Source organism: Rutilus rutilus, assembly GCF_951802725.1.
Source record: "Rutilus rutilus genome assembly, chromosome: 15".
In the NCBI taxonomy this organism is placed as follows: domain Eukaryota; kingdom Metazoa; phylum Chordata; class Actinopteri; order Cypriniformes; family Leuciscidae; genus Rutilus; species Rutilus rutilus.
Window position 1 is genome coordinate 8,481,909 of NC_140220.1, and position 19,059 is coordinate 8,500,967.

The window sequence follows — 19,059 nt, forward strand, 5'->3', positions numbered from 1 at the left end:
AAAAAATGCAAGAAGCACATACAAAAGACCTGAACCGGAAGCGATGCGTTCTGTTTTCCGGTTTCGTAATGCGACGTTCGACATATACCCTATTTCATTTTCCTAGTAACTCCGTCTGGGATTGTGGTGTATTCTTTGGTTTTCTCCGATCAATTTTTAACCGGTCCAATCAGTGAACAGAGGGAGTGGCTGAGAACGATGACGTTGAGATCGTGCGCTAGTTTGAGTTGACATACGTCACGACCAAACGTTAGCAATTGGTTATGGCAGATCCAGAGTGACTCTGGTCAGATCCAATAGTTTTAAACTTCAACAGAGTACCCGCCTACAAGGAAGTTAAAGCTTGTCAATGGAGAGAGGCCAGACTCTCTGTACAAATGAAATGTACGAGAGTCTGGTAGAACCAGGCTAGTAGTGTCTCGCCTTAAAGGGATAGTTCACTTTGAAATTAATTTTTGATATGTTTTAGCTTACCTCAAGGGCATCCAAGATGTAGGTGTCTTTGTTTCCGCAGTAGTTTCAATTTTGATATTTTTAGGTCAAACCGTTCTTGTCTGTCAATCAATTAATGCAGGTCTATGGTCACTGTCTCAAAACACAAGCACAGAGTCCAAATTAAACAATTCCCCTTCGTAAGTACACATTGATGGCCTAAGACACGAAACGAGCGGTTTGTGTGAGAAAACGAACAGTATTTATATCGTTGTTATCTCTTGAACACAGCACACATCCAAATGATCTGACGGCGCGGGCGGGTATAGATATATACATAGATGTCGCCTTGGCTACGGTTTCGTTCCAATGAACTGCAGTAGCCAAGGCGACATCTATTTATATATCTATACCCGCCCGTGCCGTCAGATCATTTGGACGTGTGCTGTGTTCAAGAGATAACAACGATATAAATACTGTTCGTTTTCTCACACAAACCGCTCGTTTCGTGTCTTAGGCCATCAATGTGTACTTACGACGGGGAATTGTTTAATTTGGACGATGGGGAATTGAAACTACTGCGGAAAAAAAGACACCTACATCTTGGATGCCCTTGAGGTAAGCTAAAACATACCAAAATTTTATTTCAAAGTGAACTATCCCTTTAAGGTATAAAAATGCTAGAAGCATTTTCACTTGTAGTCTCAGACCTTGGACTTCACACATAAATGAAGAGATGCTTGTCATTAAATTAAAAGTTTATGAGCTTCTCAGAACCCAAACCACTATTAATCTCCACAGTTAACTGACCCCTGACCCTTACCACACTCAAACAAAGTTAGCAAAAAGTCTTTCAAAGTATGAAAACTTCAGCTCTCTGAGATTAAAAAGAAAAATATATGTAAGATGTTTAATTGATGTCATGGAATCAAATAGAAAAGCAACAATTATAATTATCATGGCTTATTATAATTCTTAAAACAATAATAGGTTTTAGAGGGATGTGAATTTTGTCAAATCTTTCTTTGAAGTCGTCACATTAATCAAGCCTGCAGATATTACTTGCAGCTGGGATTTAAACAAAAGAGCATATCCAATATTATTTCTGAGAACCATTACGTTTAATAAATTATACAGTTGATAATAAATGATAAAACCCACAGAGCCTCAACTATTCGCCTGTTTTCTAAATAATTCTGTTTGCATGAATAGAAAGCTGAACAATGTCTTCCAGAAGGATTTTTACAATAAATTCACCATGGTGATCATGCATGTGCTAACCAGGTGGGATGCCGAAAGTTTCCATCAGAAAGCAATTTGTCTTTTAAACACTGCTGTGCAATGTGACACTATCACACCCAATAATACAATATTTGTTGTTTAAAGGGTTAGTTCACCCAAAAATGAGAATTCTGTCATCATTTACTCACACTCATGTTGCTTGATGTGCGAGGACCAATGAGGTTCCTTCTTGTGTTACACTGCACATTTGAGTTTATGCAAGAACCAACGTTTGCTGAACAATGTTTATGTGTGAATAAAAGCCTAAATTCAATCTGTTCATCATATAAAGCAATCGAGTCATCTTTAGACAATTTGTACTAAACTGCTCGATTCATATGGATTAATATTACGATCTCTTTATGAACTTTTTGAAGGGATAAAGTGTAGTTGCGTGGACTGTCAATGAAGGGACAGAAATCTCTCAGATTTCATAAAAAAAATCTTCATTTGTGTTCAGAAGATGAAAGAAAGTCTTACGGGTTTGGAACGACATGAGGGCGAGTAATTGATTCAATTGATTTTTCATTTTTGGGTGAACTAACCCTTTAATGTACAGTAATGAGAAGCAGGGTGTCGTGGAAATTTTAAACTGTATATTAAACTAACCATGTTTCTAACATCTAACCTTATTTAACATCTAACATTGGAACAGGATGTACTGTATGAAACCAATGGAAAACTTGTGTCTTTGACCGTGTGCGTATGTATGTAAAAATAACACAGTTTTGGGAAATGAAACTAGACAGTCTGTTAGAATCTTGTGATTACAGATGAAGTCATCGCAAGATCAGAGTTTGCTTTACCTAGTAACATAGGGGTTTGCATATGAAGAACCAATCAAATAGTGGGGAAATTATGTAATGCAGCCTGACATTATGTCATACCTCTATACTATAAAAACTGTTGTATATGTGTTTTACGGTGGGATGTCTCAATGGAATTTGTCTGAGATCCTCCGGCCTTGATTCTTGGGAGAGTTCTCTGAGAACTGCTCGAAGTCTCTCCCGGACGTTATTAAAGCATTTAGAGGACATTTGCTAAAAAAAGTCTGTCTGTTATTTCTGCTGCGCAGCAGGTCAGTTTAGGGAATCAAGTAAGTTAGGTTAGTAGACTCGGCCAGTTGTCGACTGAAGACGCAAGAGCTAGAGTATAAAGGTTATTAAGTGTCGATTTGTAGACGCTCTGTGTCGATGAGTAGACGCAACAGTTTTATTATTTATTAAGTGTCGATTAGTAGACGCTCTGTGTCGACAGTAGACGCAACAGTTTTATTTTAGATAGTCAGGTTAAAGAAATTTCCATTACAAGGGCTATAGTACACAAAGGTATATTCACATAAACTCTTGTGCTTTTCTTATTCAATTTATTCAGTCAGAAGTCAAGGATATCTCTGTTAGCTGGCTGCAAGAATATGAAAATAATATTATTTTATTAAACATTGAAGTGCTTTTGACTGACCTTTATATTCAGCAGGTGGAAAGAAGCAGTCGGTAGATGAAGAAGAGAGATGCAGCACGACCTTCTCCAAAAGATCAGCAAGTACTACGAGAGCAGCAAACAGAAAAGAGGAAACCTGACCGTCAAGGCAATTCCCTTTGAATCAAACCTCAAATCTCATGCAAAAGAGCTCTGTCATATAAAGAGTGGGTGCTAGAGAAATCAAAGAATATCTTGAGCTACAATATAATATATTGAAATATTTTACTCTTAATCCAGAAAACCACAGAGGGTTTTACAGCTTTATCATTAATGTATTAATACATTTAATGTAAAAATCAATTGTCTTTCTAGCGGAGATCAGACCGTAAAATTAAAGAAAAAGACATACTATACTGTAACAGACATTAAGGTATGAATGTAAATAAATGCCAATAACTTAAATCTAAAAATCAATTGCACACTTCACATTGTAAAGAATCTTTTCTGCATTTACAGAAACTGGTCTTGCAAAATTAGAGATCCTGAATGCATTCATTTATAAGCTTTCTCTTCCAAAATAAATAACATTTGGAACATATAATGCAAAAGAGCTTTGTTTTGAATTTAAAAGGGTCATTTCATACATTTTTTATCTTTTTATTTGTTTTTCCATTATTTTATTTGTACATCCAAGTTCACAGTATTTTTCCCTCTGGTTCACTTTTAATTTGCCCAAACAGTCATATTTAGTTTTATTTTTTAAAATGATTTTCCACTATCTCTCTGTCCCTTCAAATTAAACAGGCTGCTGTTGTGCCTTTAGGACCTCTATGTAAATGCCCTCTTTGCATGTGAAATGAGTAACAACACTGACTCACGAGCTGCAGCTTTGCTGTCGAGCCTAATATACTTTGTGCTGTCCCGGCCTTCAATAACAGCCTCTTTGCAAAGCCTGCATTACACCGTGATAGGATCACAAAACAATCTGCACTGAAATGTGATGTGAAAAAGGATTGGACTGTGGTAGGATAGGACTGCCACTAAAAAGGATGGGATATTGTTAGTTCTTCTGGTGTTTAGGAGAAGCGTCTATGCTTGGGAGCCTCTTAGCATTTATCCTACATCATCACACCCCTTATTACCTCAAGGTGACTGGGCAGACATGTTGTTTGCCCAGCAATTTGATTTCTCATTACTGACACCTTTAAATACTGTAAAAAGATTAGAGATTATGTGCATCTTGCTGTGAATTTCAGACAGAGCTGAATGTGGCTCATACCGTATCCAGTCAGAGTGTTTGACTTTGTAGCCATGACCTTGCAGAACTGTCTCCTGCAGTCATCCATCCAACTAGCATCTCTCTCATTTTCTTTAGACGAGGCCAAGAAAGCACTGATCTCTGACTCTGAGAAGAAATACGCAGTGTTCAAAGTCTATGACAGTTTACGGCACGCACTTTGTGACTCTGACTTGTGACTGCCAACTGTATAACTACTTGGCCTTCAAAAGTACAATATACAGACTCGAGCCAAGTAAACATTTAAAGAAACATCACTGAGACATTGAATAGGCCTTCACACACATATTGACGCATGTTCCTAAAGGAAGAGTGTTTACCAGGCGTTAAGAACCTCTGGTCTCTATTTACTGAGCTGGAAACAGCTGTCACATTGAAATAAAGATGTATCGCCATGACAGTAAAGAAGAGAAATGAGTCTGTCATAAAGAGAGAAATTGTCCTTGAAGTTACTAGTACAAAGTAGAACCCTGTAAAACACTGAATCAAACTGTAACTGTTAAATAAGAGGATTCCTTTTAATTAGGGAAATAACACATACAATGCCTAGAGCTTTAAAAGATTGTTCTTACCCTGTTTAGTGCGGAGAGTCTTGGGCACGTCAAGGATGTAAAACTTGGGCAGAGGGTAGGTAAACACCATTGGCCATGGGTAAGGGTCACTTCCCTATGGGACAGATGGAACACTTTACATAATTATGGTACACTGTGGTGTCACGAAGAATGTCGGTAACCAAACAGTTGATGGACCCCATTGACTTCCATAATAGAAAAAAATAAAAATAAAAATATGGAAGTCAATGGGGTCCAACAACTGTCTGGCTACCAACATTCTTCAAGATATCTTCTTTTGTGTCCAACAGAAGAAAGAAACTCATACAGGTTTGGAACAACCTGAGGGTGAGTAAATGATGACAGATTTCTCCTTTTTAGGTGAACAATCCCTATAAAGGGATAGTTCGGCCAAAAATGATATTAAAGCCATGATTTACTCACCCTCAAGCCGTTCGAGATGCATATGTCAATCATTTTTCAGACGAACACATTTTCAGTTATTTTAGAAAATGTCTTAGATCTTTCAGTGGTTATAATGTCAAGTTATGGGGTCCACCTCCTTCAAGTCCCAAAAATGTGCATGCATCCTTCACAACAGTAATCCATCCGGCTCCAGGGGGATAAACGAAGGCCTTCTGAGGGTGGATTAAGAAATCCGATGGATTACTTTTTTTTTTTTATCCAGTCGTGATAATCACTTCAAGATGCGTTGAGTCATCAACCAGAGCCACATACTACTGTATATGTCATATTCAGTCATCACTCAAACTGTCACATATGCATCTATTTTTGTAACCAGACTTCGCAAATCCTCTTTACATTACAACAAAGGATCAGCAAAACTCCATTTAGAAGAACAATATTTGTTGTTCACACCACTAAAATGATTTCCGAGACATTTGAAATACAGCACACTCTTAATAAACAACTGACAAAGCAGCAATAAACACCCCCCATTGGAAATAATGTTGATATATGAATGCTGATATTTAAGACCCCATTTCTGTTTTTTAAATTCTAAACATGAGATGTAGAGGCATCTAATACTAGATTATTAACTTGGGCACAGTTACAATGATGTAAAATTGTGCAAAAGCATCCTGTCTTCAATAACAGATTAAATCTCACTATCCCTTTTCCGAACTGAATAACCAGGATGAAGTTCAGCTTTTAATTTACAGTGTAAATAAATAATGTGTCAAAACTGACACTTTGCTTCAGTGGTTCTGTATCTACATTCTACAACGTGATAAACTGTACACAACTGCACCCTCACCTTCTCCAGTCCTCTGCGAGGAAGCCTCCTCTCTGACGGGCCACCAACTGTGCAGATTCGAACAAGGATATGGTTTCTTTCCACAGACAGTCCATCAATGATGAATTCCCTAAGGGTGATGAAGACAGTATAAAGAATTAATGTATAGTGTTTCCACAGTATGCTCATATTGTACATACAGGATATCTAAGTCTATGGTAAAGTCTTGTTGAACTATAGAGTCAGAGTTGGTCACACACCCTTCACCTGAGGGCGGCTCTGTGACATTGTCCTTCTGACCCTGCAGCAGTAACTCAGTGAGGTTATACTGAGACTCCAGCAGAAGAAAAGAATCCAGGTTACAACACAGCACGCTCAAGAGCCTGGAAGAGCGCAGATGGGAGACAGAAGTGTTTAAAAAGGAAAACAAAGAACAAGCAACATTACTTTAATTGTACATAGCTGAGAAATGGATGGATGGATGGTGCATACTTCCGTACCATCAAATTTTGACTTGATGTTTGCGTTACAACTTTTCTACATTACATTGAATTTAAATTCATAATCATAAGTCATTTTATTATGTTAAAATACTTTCTCTTACCCCAACTTAAAAATGCAGAAACAACAAGGCATTTGTAGGTAGGTGTCAATTCATTCATAAATGTAATTCTTTTTCATTATTTTTAACTTATAACTCATTAGTAGACTAATGTCTAAAGCTCAGTTGAATTTGTTCTCGGTCATTAGACATGACGTTATACAGATGGTGGACAACCAGAATGAGACTTTTACCGCCGCCGTTCCCGCGGCGGCAAAATTGGGATGTGTATTTGCTGCCTTTTACCGCTGAGTGGCGCTGTAATCACAGACTTTGAAAAGTGTCAGTTTATTCTCTTTATGACGTAATCTGCCGCGGCAGTAATCTGAGCTGAGAGGCCACAGATAAATTCAAGATAAATATTGTGGTTAAACGAATTCAAATTCATTAAATTTAAACAAAGTAGACACGTTAAAAGTGTGTGCCCAGTTTTTCTATAATTTAGAAAGGCTATGTCAATAGGTTACTTGTCATTTACTTACATAAAATTAAAAAAATTTCAGGACTTGCAGTTACTAACCGATGTTAGTCGGTTTAAGCATTCTTTGTTATATTCAGAATTAAATAGGCTTACATGTTGTTATGATTATCAATTGAATTATTTAATAAATAATCAACCACAATGCCTATTACTGCCGCAGCAAAAATAAACCAGTCGAATTTCAAAGTCGAAGCGAAATGACTAGGCTATACCGGGTGCCGCAAGTGACAGGGCAAAACAGCAGCAACTGCGGCATTTTAAAAGGTAAGTTTCCTATCTGTTTATTTAAAAAAAAAATTAAAAAAAAAAAAATAAACATGGCGCAAGATCTTGTAAAAAAATAAAAAAAATAAAAAAAATTCATTATTTGAACAAAAATGAGACTGATTGAATATGTAAAAATATAAACAAACAAAGTAGAGAATAAAACAAACTTTTAGGGAAAAAATATAGGCCTATTATGCTACAACAGAATTGGTTAACATTAACGAAAGCAAAATATGTAAAAATACATTTAAAACAAAATAAAACAAAACAAATTCGTGGCCGAATTCAAATCGGTTCAAATACCGAACAAACAGTAGTAGACCTAGGCTATTCAGACCATAGCTCTGTGGTCAATGCATTAACAATAGCCTCTCGGAGCTTCAAACGATCTGAGATCGAATCTCAGTGTAGCCGACAGTGTTTATGTTTTTCCGTTCTTGATGCGTAAAAATGCATCTGTTTATTAAAGTCAATCGTCTTGTTTAATTATCAATTGTACATTACAACATAAATTTGCAACATTCCAGTTGTGCCGCTGCAAAGACGACACATATGATGAAGGAAGACTGTCAGCCGATTGCACCAGAAAATGAAGATGATGAAGCTCGTCTTTAATCTGCTAAATTATTTTTTTTGTGTGTGTGAATCAGTCACGAGATTGAGATGACTGACAGTGATACCCGGCCATAGCAACGGAAGACATTTTTCAAAACAGATCGAACAAATCAGAAAAATACTTTCAATACAGTATTACTTTCAATTAAAAAATAAACAATGAAAATGTAAAAGAAAAAGAAAATTAATTAAGTTTGAAAACCCATCGCACATTTCAAGGTGAATAAAGTGTCGGGACAGTTTATTTATTTAAACAGGGTTGCATCGATAGAGTTTATTCCCTTTGTGATGCAAAATAAGAAACACAGAATCTTATTCTTGCAACATTTTAAATTTCTATTGTCAAAGAAATTGCAGCTAAATTAAAAAATCAAAACGGTACAAAACGAAAAAAGTTCAAAGCAACATAAATTAAGAACAGGCGTTTTTCTTTGCCTCTCTCGCGCTGGATATTTTTTTACTAAGTTTGGTCTCCCTCACTGCGCGCGGCGGGTCTTTCTCGAAATTAAGCATTAATAATACAGCTGATAATACTGTATATGTCGCTGTGTGTCATCCACACAAATCACGAAAGAAAAAATCGAAAAAATTTGTTAATTTAATTTGTAGAGGATTTTTTTTTAACTCAAACATTAACACTGAAATAAATGAAACTAAATTATTGTAATTTTTTTGGCACACCACGACGAGTGGCGCTATGCATTGTTCTAAAGCCAGGTTTTATTCTGGCATGTTGAATTAGTGTTGGACAAACGCGGCGGCGCGTTCATTTGAATGAAGAGCGTTTGAGCGAACACACACTGGAACGTTAGGCCATGTCGCAACGAGTGAATCGTGGCCGAGTGGTTGAACTTACGTTACGATCATATAGATGATACGGGTTCGAATCCCGAACTAACTTGGACTACTGGTATTTTTATATTAGCCTATTAATGCGTTTAAACGACAAACAATACAATCAGAACCAGTATTATGTTGCGTTCATGGTTTCAGTGGCAGTAACAAATAGCTTTTGTTCCTTCAAAGATACAACATGCCTTGCTGAATTCACCTTACAATAAAACGAGGTGGGTCGCGAATTAAAGAGCTCTGTATCTGCTAAATTGAAATTGTGTGTGGAAAACCTTTAAATACAATCAATAAAACTACAATATATAATTTAATAAGATATAGGGCCTACTGTACATAGGCTATGGACTTTTGGAGATTTTGAGATTAATCCTTAAAAGAATTTAGCCTTTGCCTGCTCATCAGGCTGGCTCCGACACTCTCCATATGAAAGACGGAACATTAACACCTCTGTCCTGCACCCCCACGATAAAGCAACTATTGCCTTCTCCAAACCCCCCACAGGCTAGCTGAGTTTGCAAAACAAAACAAAGAGTTTGCCACTCGTTGTGGTGTGCCAAAACAATCTCAAAACGCTTTGTGACATTTTGAAAAGCCGTGGATGCATTACTGCCACTGAAACCATGAACGCAACAGAATACTGGTTCTGATTTTATTGTTTGTTGTTTAAACGCATTAATGCATTAATAGGCTAATATAAAAATATCAGTAGTCCAAGTTAGTTCGGGATTCGAACCCGTGTCATCTAAATGATCGTAACGTAAGTTCAACCACTCGGCCACGATTCACTCGTTGCGACATGGCCTAACGTTCCAGTGTGTGTTCGCTCAAACGCTCTTCATTCAAATGAACGCGCCGCCGCGTTTGTCGAACACTAATTCAACATGCCAGAATAAAACCTGGCTTTAGAACAATGCATAGCGCCACTCGTCGTGGTGTGCCAAAAACTTTACAATAATTTAGTTTCATTTATTTCAGTGTTAATGTTTGAGTTAAAAAAAAAACCTCTACAAATTAAATTAACACAAAGTCGGCTATAAGAGTCCTTTATAGGCTACGTAAAAAAGCAAAGGGCTTACAGTCTTAACATTTAGGCTACTTTGCTTAAATTCGATACATTTATTTTCAGTAGGGCCTAATAAATGTGTAGGGATGTAATTTCAGTATGCTTTACCAACGCTATGTATTCAGTTAAAGTTCCAAGAGGTCTGGTCTCTATATTTCCTTCCCAGCTGACACTAATATGCAAGTGCACAGCAAAATTCTATTCTAAAAAAAAAAAGTCTATAGGCCTACTATACTGTTGTAGCCATTAAATAATCTCATTTAGTATCATATTTGTTAAAATATTCTAATATTGTTATAATATATCGAGAGATGGATATGGAGTGGGTCAGACATGATTTTGACCACTTCATTACGTTTTGTTTAGTAGAAAACCTTTCTTTAAAGTGAATTTCGTTTTCTATAAATTGTATCTTAATTTTAATAAATTTTTCATTAACCAATTGCCTGTATTTAAATAAGTAAGAGAAGCAAATATAACAGACACTAATCATGGAGGCGCCCGCGCGGTCACTTGCATTGCACGTCAGCTGGAGCGCATCTCATCCTCCTAACTTAACGAAACTCAGCGTATGCCTCACACAGACATGATAAATACATCAAATACACAAAGCTTGAAATGTGTTCAAACGAAATAATTCAAAACGAAAAGAAAAAGGCTACTCTCTGATTATGTCTATATGTGCATTTCTCTCTAGGTGCGTTCACTACAAATATGGCGATCGTCAACTTCATCTTTGTAGTCGACACTGTCAGAAAACACTAGTTTATTGATAAAAATCAATGCACGCATCACCGGATTTACAAATAGGCTACACATCTTGCTTGTTGCACGCACACATTATGTCGAAAAAACGAAATATTATGTTGAAATAACATTATTATTAATAATACATCTTTTAGAATATTTGATTAAATGCTGATTGTTGCGCTTGTTCAATTTAATAAAATTAAAACTTAATTGTGATAATTAAAATAATTGAAAATTAAATATTTAGTGGCCAAGTTTTGCTAATTTATTATATAGGCTATTATATGCCTATTGCCTATATTAAGTAGGTCATATTAAGACAAGGCATATATTAGTTATTTTAGCTGTTATGAGAAAAATAAATCTAACGAAATCTAAAATCTAAATCTAATAAATCAAAAAAAAAAATATATATATATATATAACGCCAGTTCAACATGCCAGAATAAAACCTGTTTTTTGAACAATGCGTAACGCCACTCGGCCTGGTGTGCCAAAACACTACATTTTAAACTTCATTGTTTAATTCAAAACAATCTCAAAACGCGTTGTGACATTTTTTTAAAGCAGTAGCCAAGCCTATATACATTAAGGGCATTGAAACCAGGATCTTAACTAAAACGCGTTCCGAGTAATCTCTCAAAAATTATGCCACTCTACTCCATGTATTTTTTTTTTAAGGACTGCTTTTGAAATCACTATAAATTACTATGCAATTGTATCGCTCACGAGAGCTCTTCATTTATCTAATTCCTCAATAGAATAGTAAAAATATTCCGCGTCATTGCTCCTAATATCGTCTCTATTTTTAACTTTTGATTCTATTTTTTCAGTTCTAAAATTTATTCTATCTTTGGTTCTATTCTGTTGTAGCCTAATAGGCCTATTTATATATATGAAAAATATGCCTATTAGGCTTAGGGTTTTATATTTAACCCACTTACATTTTAAAATGCGGCAATTGCTGCTGTTTTGCACAATGTCCCTTTGCGCCACCTGGCGGTCATTTCGGGAACGACTTTGAAATGCGGCTGGTTTATTTTTGCCGCGGTGATTTCGCCGCGGCGGCTGGCGCGGCGGTAATAGGCATTTTGGTTGTCCACCATCTGTAGATATTATAGTGCCTTAGAAGTCTGTTTGAAATCAGTTAACTTAGGATGTTCCTTCATTCAGAAACGCTGGCTGTGAAGTCAGCAGTCTGTAAATTCTATAAAATATAACACGTAGTTATTGAATGATAGGAAAAAAGACAGATTTTTATTTTGACTAAGAAAATTAAACACCTTTACAAATCAGATGCATAATAATGCTGGTTAACCTCCTTTGTTTTTTTTTTGTTTTTTTTAAATGGGCCTAATGCTTAGTCTCAAATCTGACACAAGGGGGCGATTTATCTATACACAACTGTGACATTGTAACATCTACAGATAAATATTTGAGCTGAAGGACTTCAAAACACACCTCAGATGGCCGAGGGCGTGAACTGCATGCTGATATTTCGCAAACGGACCATGTTCCATGTAAACACAAGAGTGTGGGACTGATCATATAGCGTGTGTATCTCTCCACAAACACAAGAGTCACAGTTTTGTCATTTCCCACATACCCACACCCAGGAAATTCTGTTGCTTTATGTGCCTGTTCACCTCTTGAGCCCTGCCATCCCAACAGCCAGACATCTATTAATGAGTCATTTTATCAAATCACAGATATGCTGCACTCTCTGGCTGGTTATTGCAATCTCCATAGAATGCCATCCATTTGAACTTATCAGTAGAAATCATAGTTTTAAAGTTACTTTAATTCAAAAGACTGAACCTTGACTAATTTCTGGTTATTGAATTAGGAGTTTGTTTGGTAAGCTTTTGTACACTGTGTGCTGATCAAACATTGTATGACTGTTTTCATGGTCTTCTAGGATGACTTAACCTAATGGATGTGGGGACTTAATGCTCAGGGTGTGGTCAGATTTACTTTTGTTCGGCAAATTTTCGCAGGCAATTTTTTAATAGGAATCCCACCCGATCAGGGATTCCGCATGAGGGTGAAAGATTTCTCATGCAGACCATCATCGGGGCTCGTTTGACATGCAACCATTTGACCCTTTTCACATTTCCAGGTTTCTCAGAAGCGGAAGTTGTCATAGTTGTCAATAGTAGTGAATGAGAGACTACATTAAATATATTTTGTTCCCACTTGCTAAAATAGCAAAAGAAAAACTCCACAATAGAGTTTTAGGCATAGGCAACCACACACATTTTCTTCAGAAAGTCGTACTAATTGGTAGTTTCTCCTTATTTATCTTTATTAATCTCCTTTATTTCATCCTGCAAACTTTCAAGGGTGTAAACAATGTTTCTACTCAAACCATTAACATGAACTGTTACCGAATGGATAATGATGAAAACAATGCATTTCTATATTTTTACCAGAATATGCCTGAAGATCTCACTCTTTTCTATGCCACAACTTACATCTTGACTTTGTTAAGGGAAATACAGCAAACCTAACATGACAGCAACGAATAAACAGCACTTGGTTTCATCATCACAGTTGTTCTTTGGATTGCCAAGGGCAACTTCCTCTGCACTGAGGCAAAATGCCATATAAAGATTTAGATTCAGGCAGAATAAGACAAACACACGCTAAGAAACTCACAGGAAGACGGATTGTTTATTTAAAAACTCAATCAAAATTGACACATCTTAGCAGTCATGTATGGATTAAAATGATTGAACACACTTTTTCATATCTATAAATGTTTACGCTCAAATAGAACCTAATCTCCTGCCATACTCCAACTCTGGTTCTGGACTTGGAAAAACGATGCCACATGCATGCAAATAATAACTAATAACTAACCATTTATCACATAGTTAGGAGAAGTTAAAAGGGAGGAGAAAAAGCATCCTATATCTTTTGCTGTCAAAGGCTGTTCATCCAATTGACCTCTACAGTATTTTGGCACTAACCTAACTAGGCAGATGCCAAAATGGGTAGGTTGCTTTAACATTTTCTCATCCGTGAAAAGCATCAATAAAACGACACAAGATAAAATAAAACACAATAAAATAAATAGTTCACTTGCAGTGAGCATAAACATTGTTTGCGCCAACAACACTGTGTATTGTGGGGTGAATTATTAGCTGCTGAGAGTGTGAAACCACTGAAAGTACATTTGTAAATTGATGGTCTGTTCATGCAATATTAATACATGATTTTTATTCTTAATACTCAGTTATTTTGCCCTTTTCAGAAACCTAGATTAAAGTCTCTAAAAAAGGCTCCTTATGAAATGTGGAGGGTTACGTTATGTTATACTCATAATGATAATATTGACATAATCCTTTTTATTATAAATACCACCGGTGGGGGAAATAACTGGCACAGCACTATGCATCTATGTACTGTAAATGTGATCTCAAGCTGCGGCAAGTGATCTAAAGTGCTGAACCAATTCTGTTTCTGATAGCTGCTAAAAAATATTTCATTTATATGTGAACAAATTCAAACGCATCAAAAGTGTTCCTTTTTAATAAGTAGATGGATTACACCAGTCAATTCTAGTTCCTTTGAGATCCCGAGAACTCTTTCATATCCTGGTATCACCCTGTCTGGCATTAATTCAGGATAATCATAGCACAGAGAACACAAAGAGCTGAATCAATCAGCCATTGATCCCCAGAGAAGAATGAACGAAGAAAAAAGGCTAATCAGATAATAAACCTCTATAAGGACCCTCTATCACTTCTGTGCTCTTCCTGTCCATTTACTGGTAGAGAGAAGTGAACTATTGATCTTACCTCAGGCCAAACGTGTGGGACTGCTCGTAGTTGAAAAGGGAGTGAACCTTCGCATCAGAGTTAATAATGATGAGGCGGTCAATCAGGTCCTGACGGGAAGAGTCAGTGAGTCATTATCAAAAATGCATGATTTCAAATAAGTGTGACAAAGACCAGAGCGAGTTCAAAGACACACCAGTCAAAGTGTGCCCTCCAATGATCATGATTTGAACTGCAAATGAAGAAAATCTGAGCTGCTAAATTTCATATTAAACAACTCTGAGAGTTTTACCTGTCTCTTCATCAATACTGTTTTATCAGCAGACACAACTTAGATATGATTTAGTCTTGTGTAGCCAAGAACCACCAACTTAGACTGGAAGACACCTTCTGGCCATGTACAGTAACCAACCACAGTTCATTTTGTTTTTATGTAAAAACAAATAATGATAAATCAGTCCCATATGAAAGGTTGTACAAAAATACAGGAAAATGGAGGGAAATGTGTAGACTCTGTGAAATTATTAGTTAATATACATACTATAGTTGCAAAATTTAGAGTCAGTAATATTTTTAAATATATTTTTAATATGCTCACCAAGGCTGCATTTATTTGATTAAAAATACAGTAAAAACAGTGCTATTGTAGAATATGATGACACTTTAAATTAAAATGATTACATATCATTTTCATATATTAATGTATTTAAAATGTTAAATTATTCCCGTGATGCAAAGCTGAATTTTCAGTGGTCATTACTGCTGTGATTAGAAATCATTTTAAAATGCTGATTTGGCACATAAGAAACATTTCTTATTAAGAAATGTTATTATTACCACAGTAGAAAACAGTTGTGCTGCTTAAACTTTGAGGGATTTCTTTTCAGGATTCTTGATGAATAGAAAGATCAAAAGATCATTTTTTTAAATAGAAATGTTTTGAACAATATAAAAGTCTTTACTGTCTTTTTTGATCAATTTAATTCATCCTTGCTAAAAAAAGAAAGTTTCATTCAGAATAAAACAACCCTGTATATACTTTATACTGCTCATACCGCTCACGGAAAAATTCCTACTTTTATACTGTTTGTATTGAGAAATCACAATAGTTATGTGAACAATAGGCATCAGAAGGTCAGTGAACAGACTGTGGGTGGTTCATGGCTGTGAGCTGAGACTAGACATATATAGGCCAGTTTGGGTTTGTCTATTATACTCACTAAAACTGATGTGGCCATCTCTCTCAGATTGTACTCTGTCTTATTAGGAAGCGCTCGATGTCCCAGCAGCTCCCACACAGCGTGAGGTGAAGAAAGCAGATTGACTAGAGACAGGAAGGACTACACACACACACACACACACACAAAACTCACTCAAAGTCATTCAGAAATATATCACCCATATTTGGGGTCAAAACAATGTCAAAAAGTATTTCGATATTTAGTGTTCGTCCTTAATGGTTTATTCAAAACAAAACGAAAAAGGTCTGCTTTCATAATCTTTTATTAAATGTAATAATTTGCAACTGGATAATGTTAACCAGGTAAAATGGGTTGTGAATGTAATTTCATATTAACTTTAATGTGGTTGGTGGGTCATTGTGCGCACTGTTGCATTTATTTATGGAATTATTCAGTGTAGCTTTTGTAGGCAGACTGTGGAAATTGGCAAATCGAGGCCTTATCCATAGAATCTCAATGAAGCATAGCTTTTGCTTCTAAATAACTGTAAATAGCAAAACATTTCTGAATATTAATTGTAAGATAAACGATAGGGGAGTCAGAACCTTGAGGCAGCTCCTGTCAATAGGGTCCATTGGAGTAGATTTCGGATGGACCACCCTCACATCCTCTCGACCACACTCCAAGGCTGACCACAACTCCACCACAATTGTCTGGAAAAATCCTGCGAATTCACTCAAAGTTCAACTCCTTCAACAGCCTGAAAACCTAGTTTCCATGTTAAAACATTTCCCTTGTGCAACGTCGTCTTAGTGACTAATGGCGTGCATGATCAATAGTACCAGGAAATATAATGATTGCAGAAAGACTAACAATGTAATTCAGTATTTTTTTTAACATGACCTTTGCTGTCTGAAGCTGTAAGGAGAAAATATGGAAGATGATGTTCTTAACTCTCTTGATATAGATGAAATTGGTCATAAATAATACTTCTATCTACCTGAGCTTTGCAAGGCCACAATGCCTGGGGCTGTGGAAGCCACCTGGGTCACCATCACACCATAACCAAACTTCTCACACCTGCTGACCTAAGATAAGAGAAAGAATGGAGGAAACACACATCCTTCAAATTCCAGAGTCTGGAAATATGTAATATCAACACAAAACAATTAAAATAAATGTCCCCAATGGCAAGCGAGTAGACTCAAGTAATGAAAACTTGTGCATAAATGTACACTACAAATAGATTTTATATACATTTTATATACTGTTCACAAGGGTATTATTCTATTCTATTCTATTATGAAAAGTTATGGTGGCCACCATATTGAGATCATATGATCACACTTTTTGGGCGAACTATCCTTTTAATATAAGTATCACTAGCCACTAATATTCTTTATCAGAATAAAATGCTTTTGAAAGTGGCATCTGATTATATTACCTGTAGTTTTTTGGTGAATCTTGAGAACATGTAGGCGACGCACTCGTTAATGGCTCCAGTCTGTTGAAGGAGCAGCAGTCCTTTTGGTGTGGCAGCAAAATTCAGCAGGTTGTCCAACAGCATCTCTTCCCAGGCCACCCTGTAGAACCAGGATAAAAGATTCAGGAAGAGAGTTCATTATTTCTTGTTCTTGTTGATTCATTCCCACGAAACAGCATTGGCAGGCCAAACTCGAGTTTAGCACAGAAACAAACAGCTTGTGCAGGAACAGGAGATCACTGAAGGCATGATGGAGAGATACTCACACGCTCTGCAGCTCCTGGGAAGCCAGCACTGGGGGAGCTCCAGGAACAGGAGTGGGAACTCTCTCTGACATTGAGCTTGTCTGTGGGAGAAGAGAATTCGCTGTCAGGCTGGACTGCTACACGGCATTCAAACCCATTGGCTAAATAATGAGACGACATGTTGAATGCAATGTTGATTCCTCACACCGTTCGAACTCAGCCTTTTTGAAGGCAGGGGAACCCCCGGGAGGTTTCATTAATGATGGCGCAGCACTTTACTGCTGCTTCTATATTCAACAAATCCTCTTCACACAGCCCAGAGATTGGACGTTCAGCATTTCTTCCAACATTAATACTGTTTTGCCTGGGGAACAGACACTGCAGGCTCTAAAGCAGCAGTTCAGAATAAGCTCAAATTAATTTTCAATAAGCAGAATTCTGTTTTGGAAAAAACATGTTTACTGACATTTTATTGTATAAAATTAACTTTCTTGACACACAGTCATTTCTGTTGTATGCCAGGACATACACTATGGATTAAACATTTGGGGTCAGTAAGATTAATTTTAAAGAAACAATACTTTTATTCAGCTTTAAATTGATCAAAAGTGACAGTAAAGACATTTTTATTTTTTTAGAAAAGATGTCTATTTCACATAACATTTAACATTGATAATAATAAGAAATGTTTCTTCCACCAAATCAGCATATTAGAATGATTTCTCAAGGATCATGTGACACTGAAGACTGAAGTAATGGCTGCTGAAAATTCAGCTTTGCCATCACAGGAATAAATTCAATTTTTTAAATATATTCAAATAGAAAACAGTTATTTTTAAATTGTAATAATATTTCACAATTATTACTGTTTTTATAATCAAATAAATGCAGCCTTCCTTGGTAAGTGTTCAAAATAATTTCAAATAATTTTTAAAAAGTCTTTCTGACCCAGAATGTTTAAACGGTAATAAATTTAGCAGTATGAGACAGGGACTGGTCAGATTCCCAGACAAAAATTAATCAGACACGTCTTTTCATAAAACATTACAACACCAACGATAGACATACGAGTTATTTTATCTATGATTAAAGGATTACTAATTAAATTTCTTAGGCACTGAGTCTGACCTCATGACACTCCTACAACCACAGACATAAGACTAGTTAGATGACTAAAATAAGATGATGCAATTCTGGCTTTTATATAATCATTGATATAATGATTAAGATAAAACTTACTCTAAATGTGTGCTTTTACCTTTCATTGGTTACGTTTGAATATATATACAGTATATAATTTCATGTATATAACATTCATAATAAATGTAGCTGCAAGCAGCAATTAACGGGGTTCAAGCATTTTAAGCCCTTTAAGCTCATGTATAAAACAATATTTTGATTTATTTAGCAAGCATGTAACCACTTAAATCATAGAAGAAAAAAGACCATTTACAGCCAATAAATGCAATTTACCATAGGAAATATACTTTTAAAAGCT

At 36.2% G+C, this 19,059-nt stretch overlaps 1 protein-coding gene across 2 annotated transcripts in view; it reads right to left on the reverse strand.

The window, feature by feature from the left end:
* tbc1d32 (TBC1 domain family, member 32) overlaps positions 1-19,059 on the reverse strand; it is a 54,073-nt gene that overhangs the window by 21,522 nt on the left and 13,492 nt on the right. For both annotated transcript variants that reach the window (XM_084432907.1, XM_084432908.1), the window contains 11 exons: positions 17,583-17,662; positions 17,278-17,416; positions 16,834-16,921; positions 16,439-16,557; positions 15,873-15,992; positions 14,674-14,762; positions 6,502-6,624; positions 6,263-6,371; positions 5,005-5,098; positions 4,415-4,540; positions 3,175-3,258 (listed from right to left, as the gene is read on the reverse strand). In XM_084432907.1, coding sequence (XP_084289033.1) covers positions 3,175-3,258; positions 4,415-4,540; positions 5,005-5,098; positions 6,263-6,371; positions 6,502-6,624; positions 14,674-14,762; positions 15,873-15,992; positions 16,439-16,557; positions 16,834-16,921; positions 17,278-17,416; positions 17,583-17,662 — 1,171 coding nt within the window. The remainder of the gene's footprint in view (positions 1-3,174; positions 3,259-4,414; positions 4,541-5,004; positions 5,099-6,262; positions 6,372-6,501; positions 6,625-14,673; positions 14,763-15,872; positions 15,993-16,438; positions 16,558-16,833; positions 16,922-17,277; positions 17,417-17,582; positions 17,663-19,059) is intronic.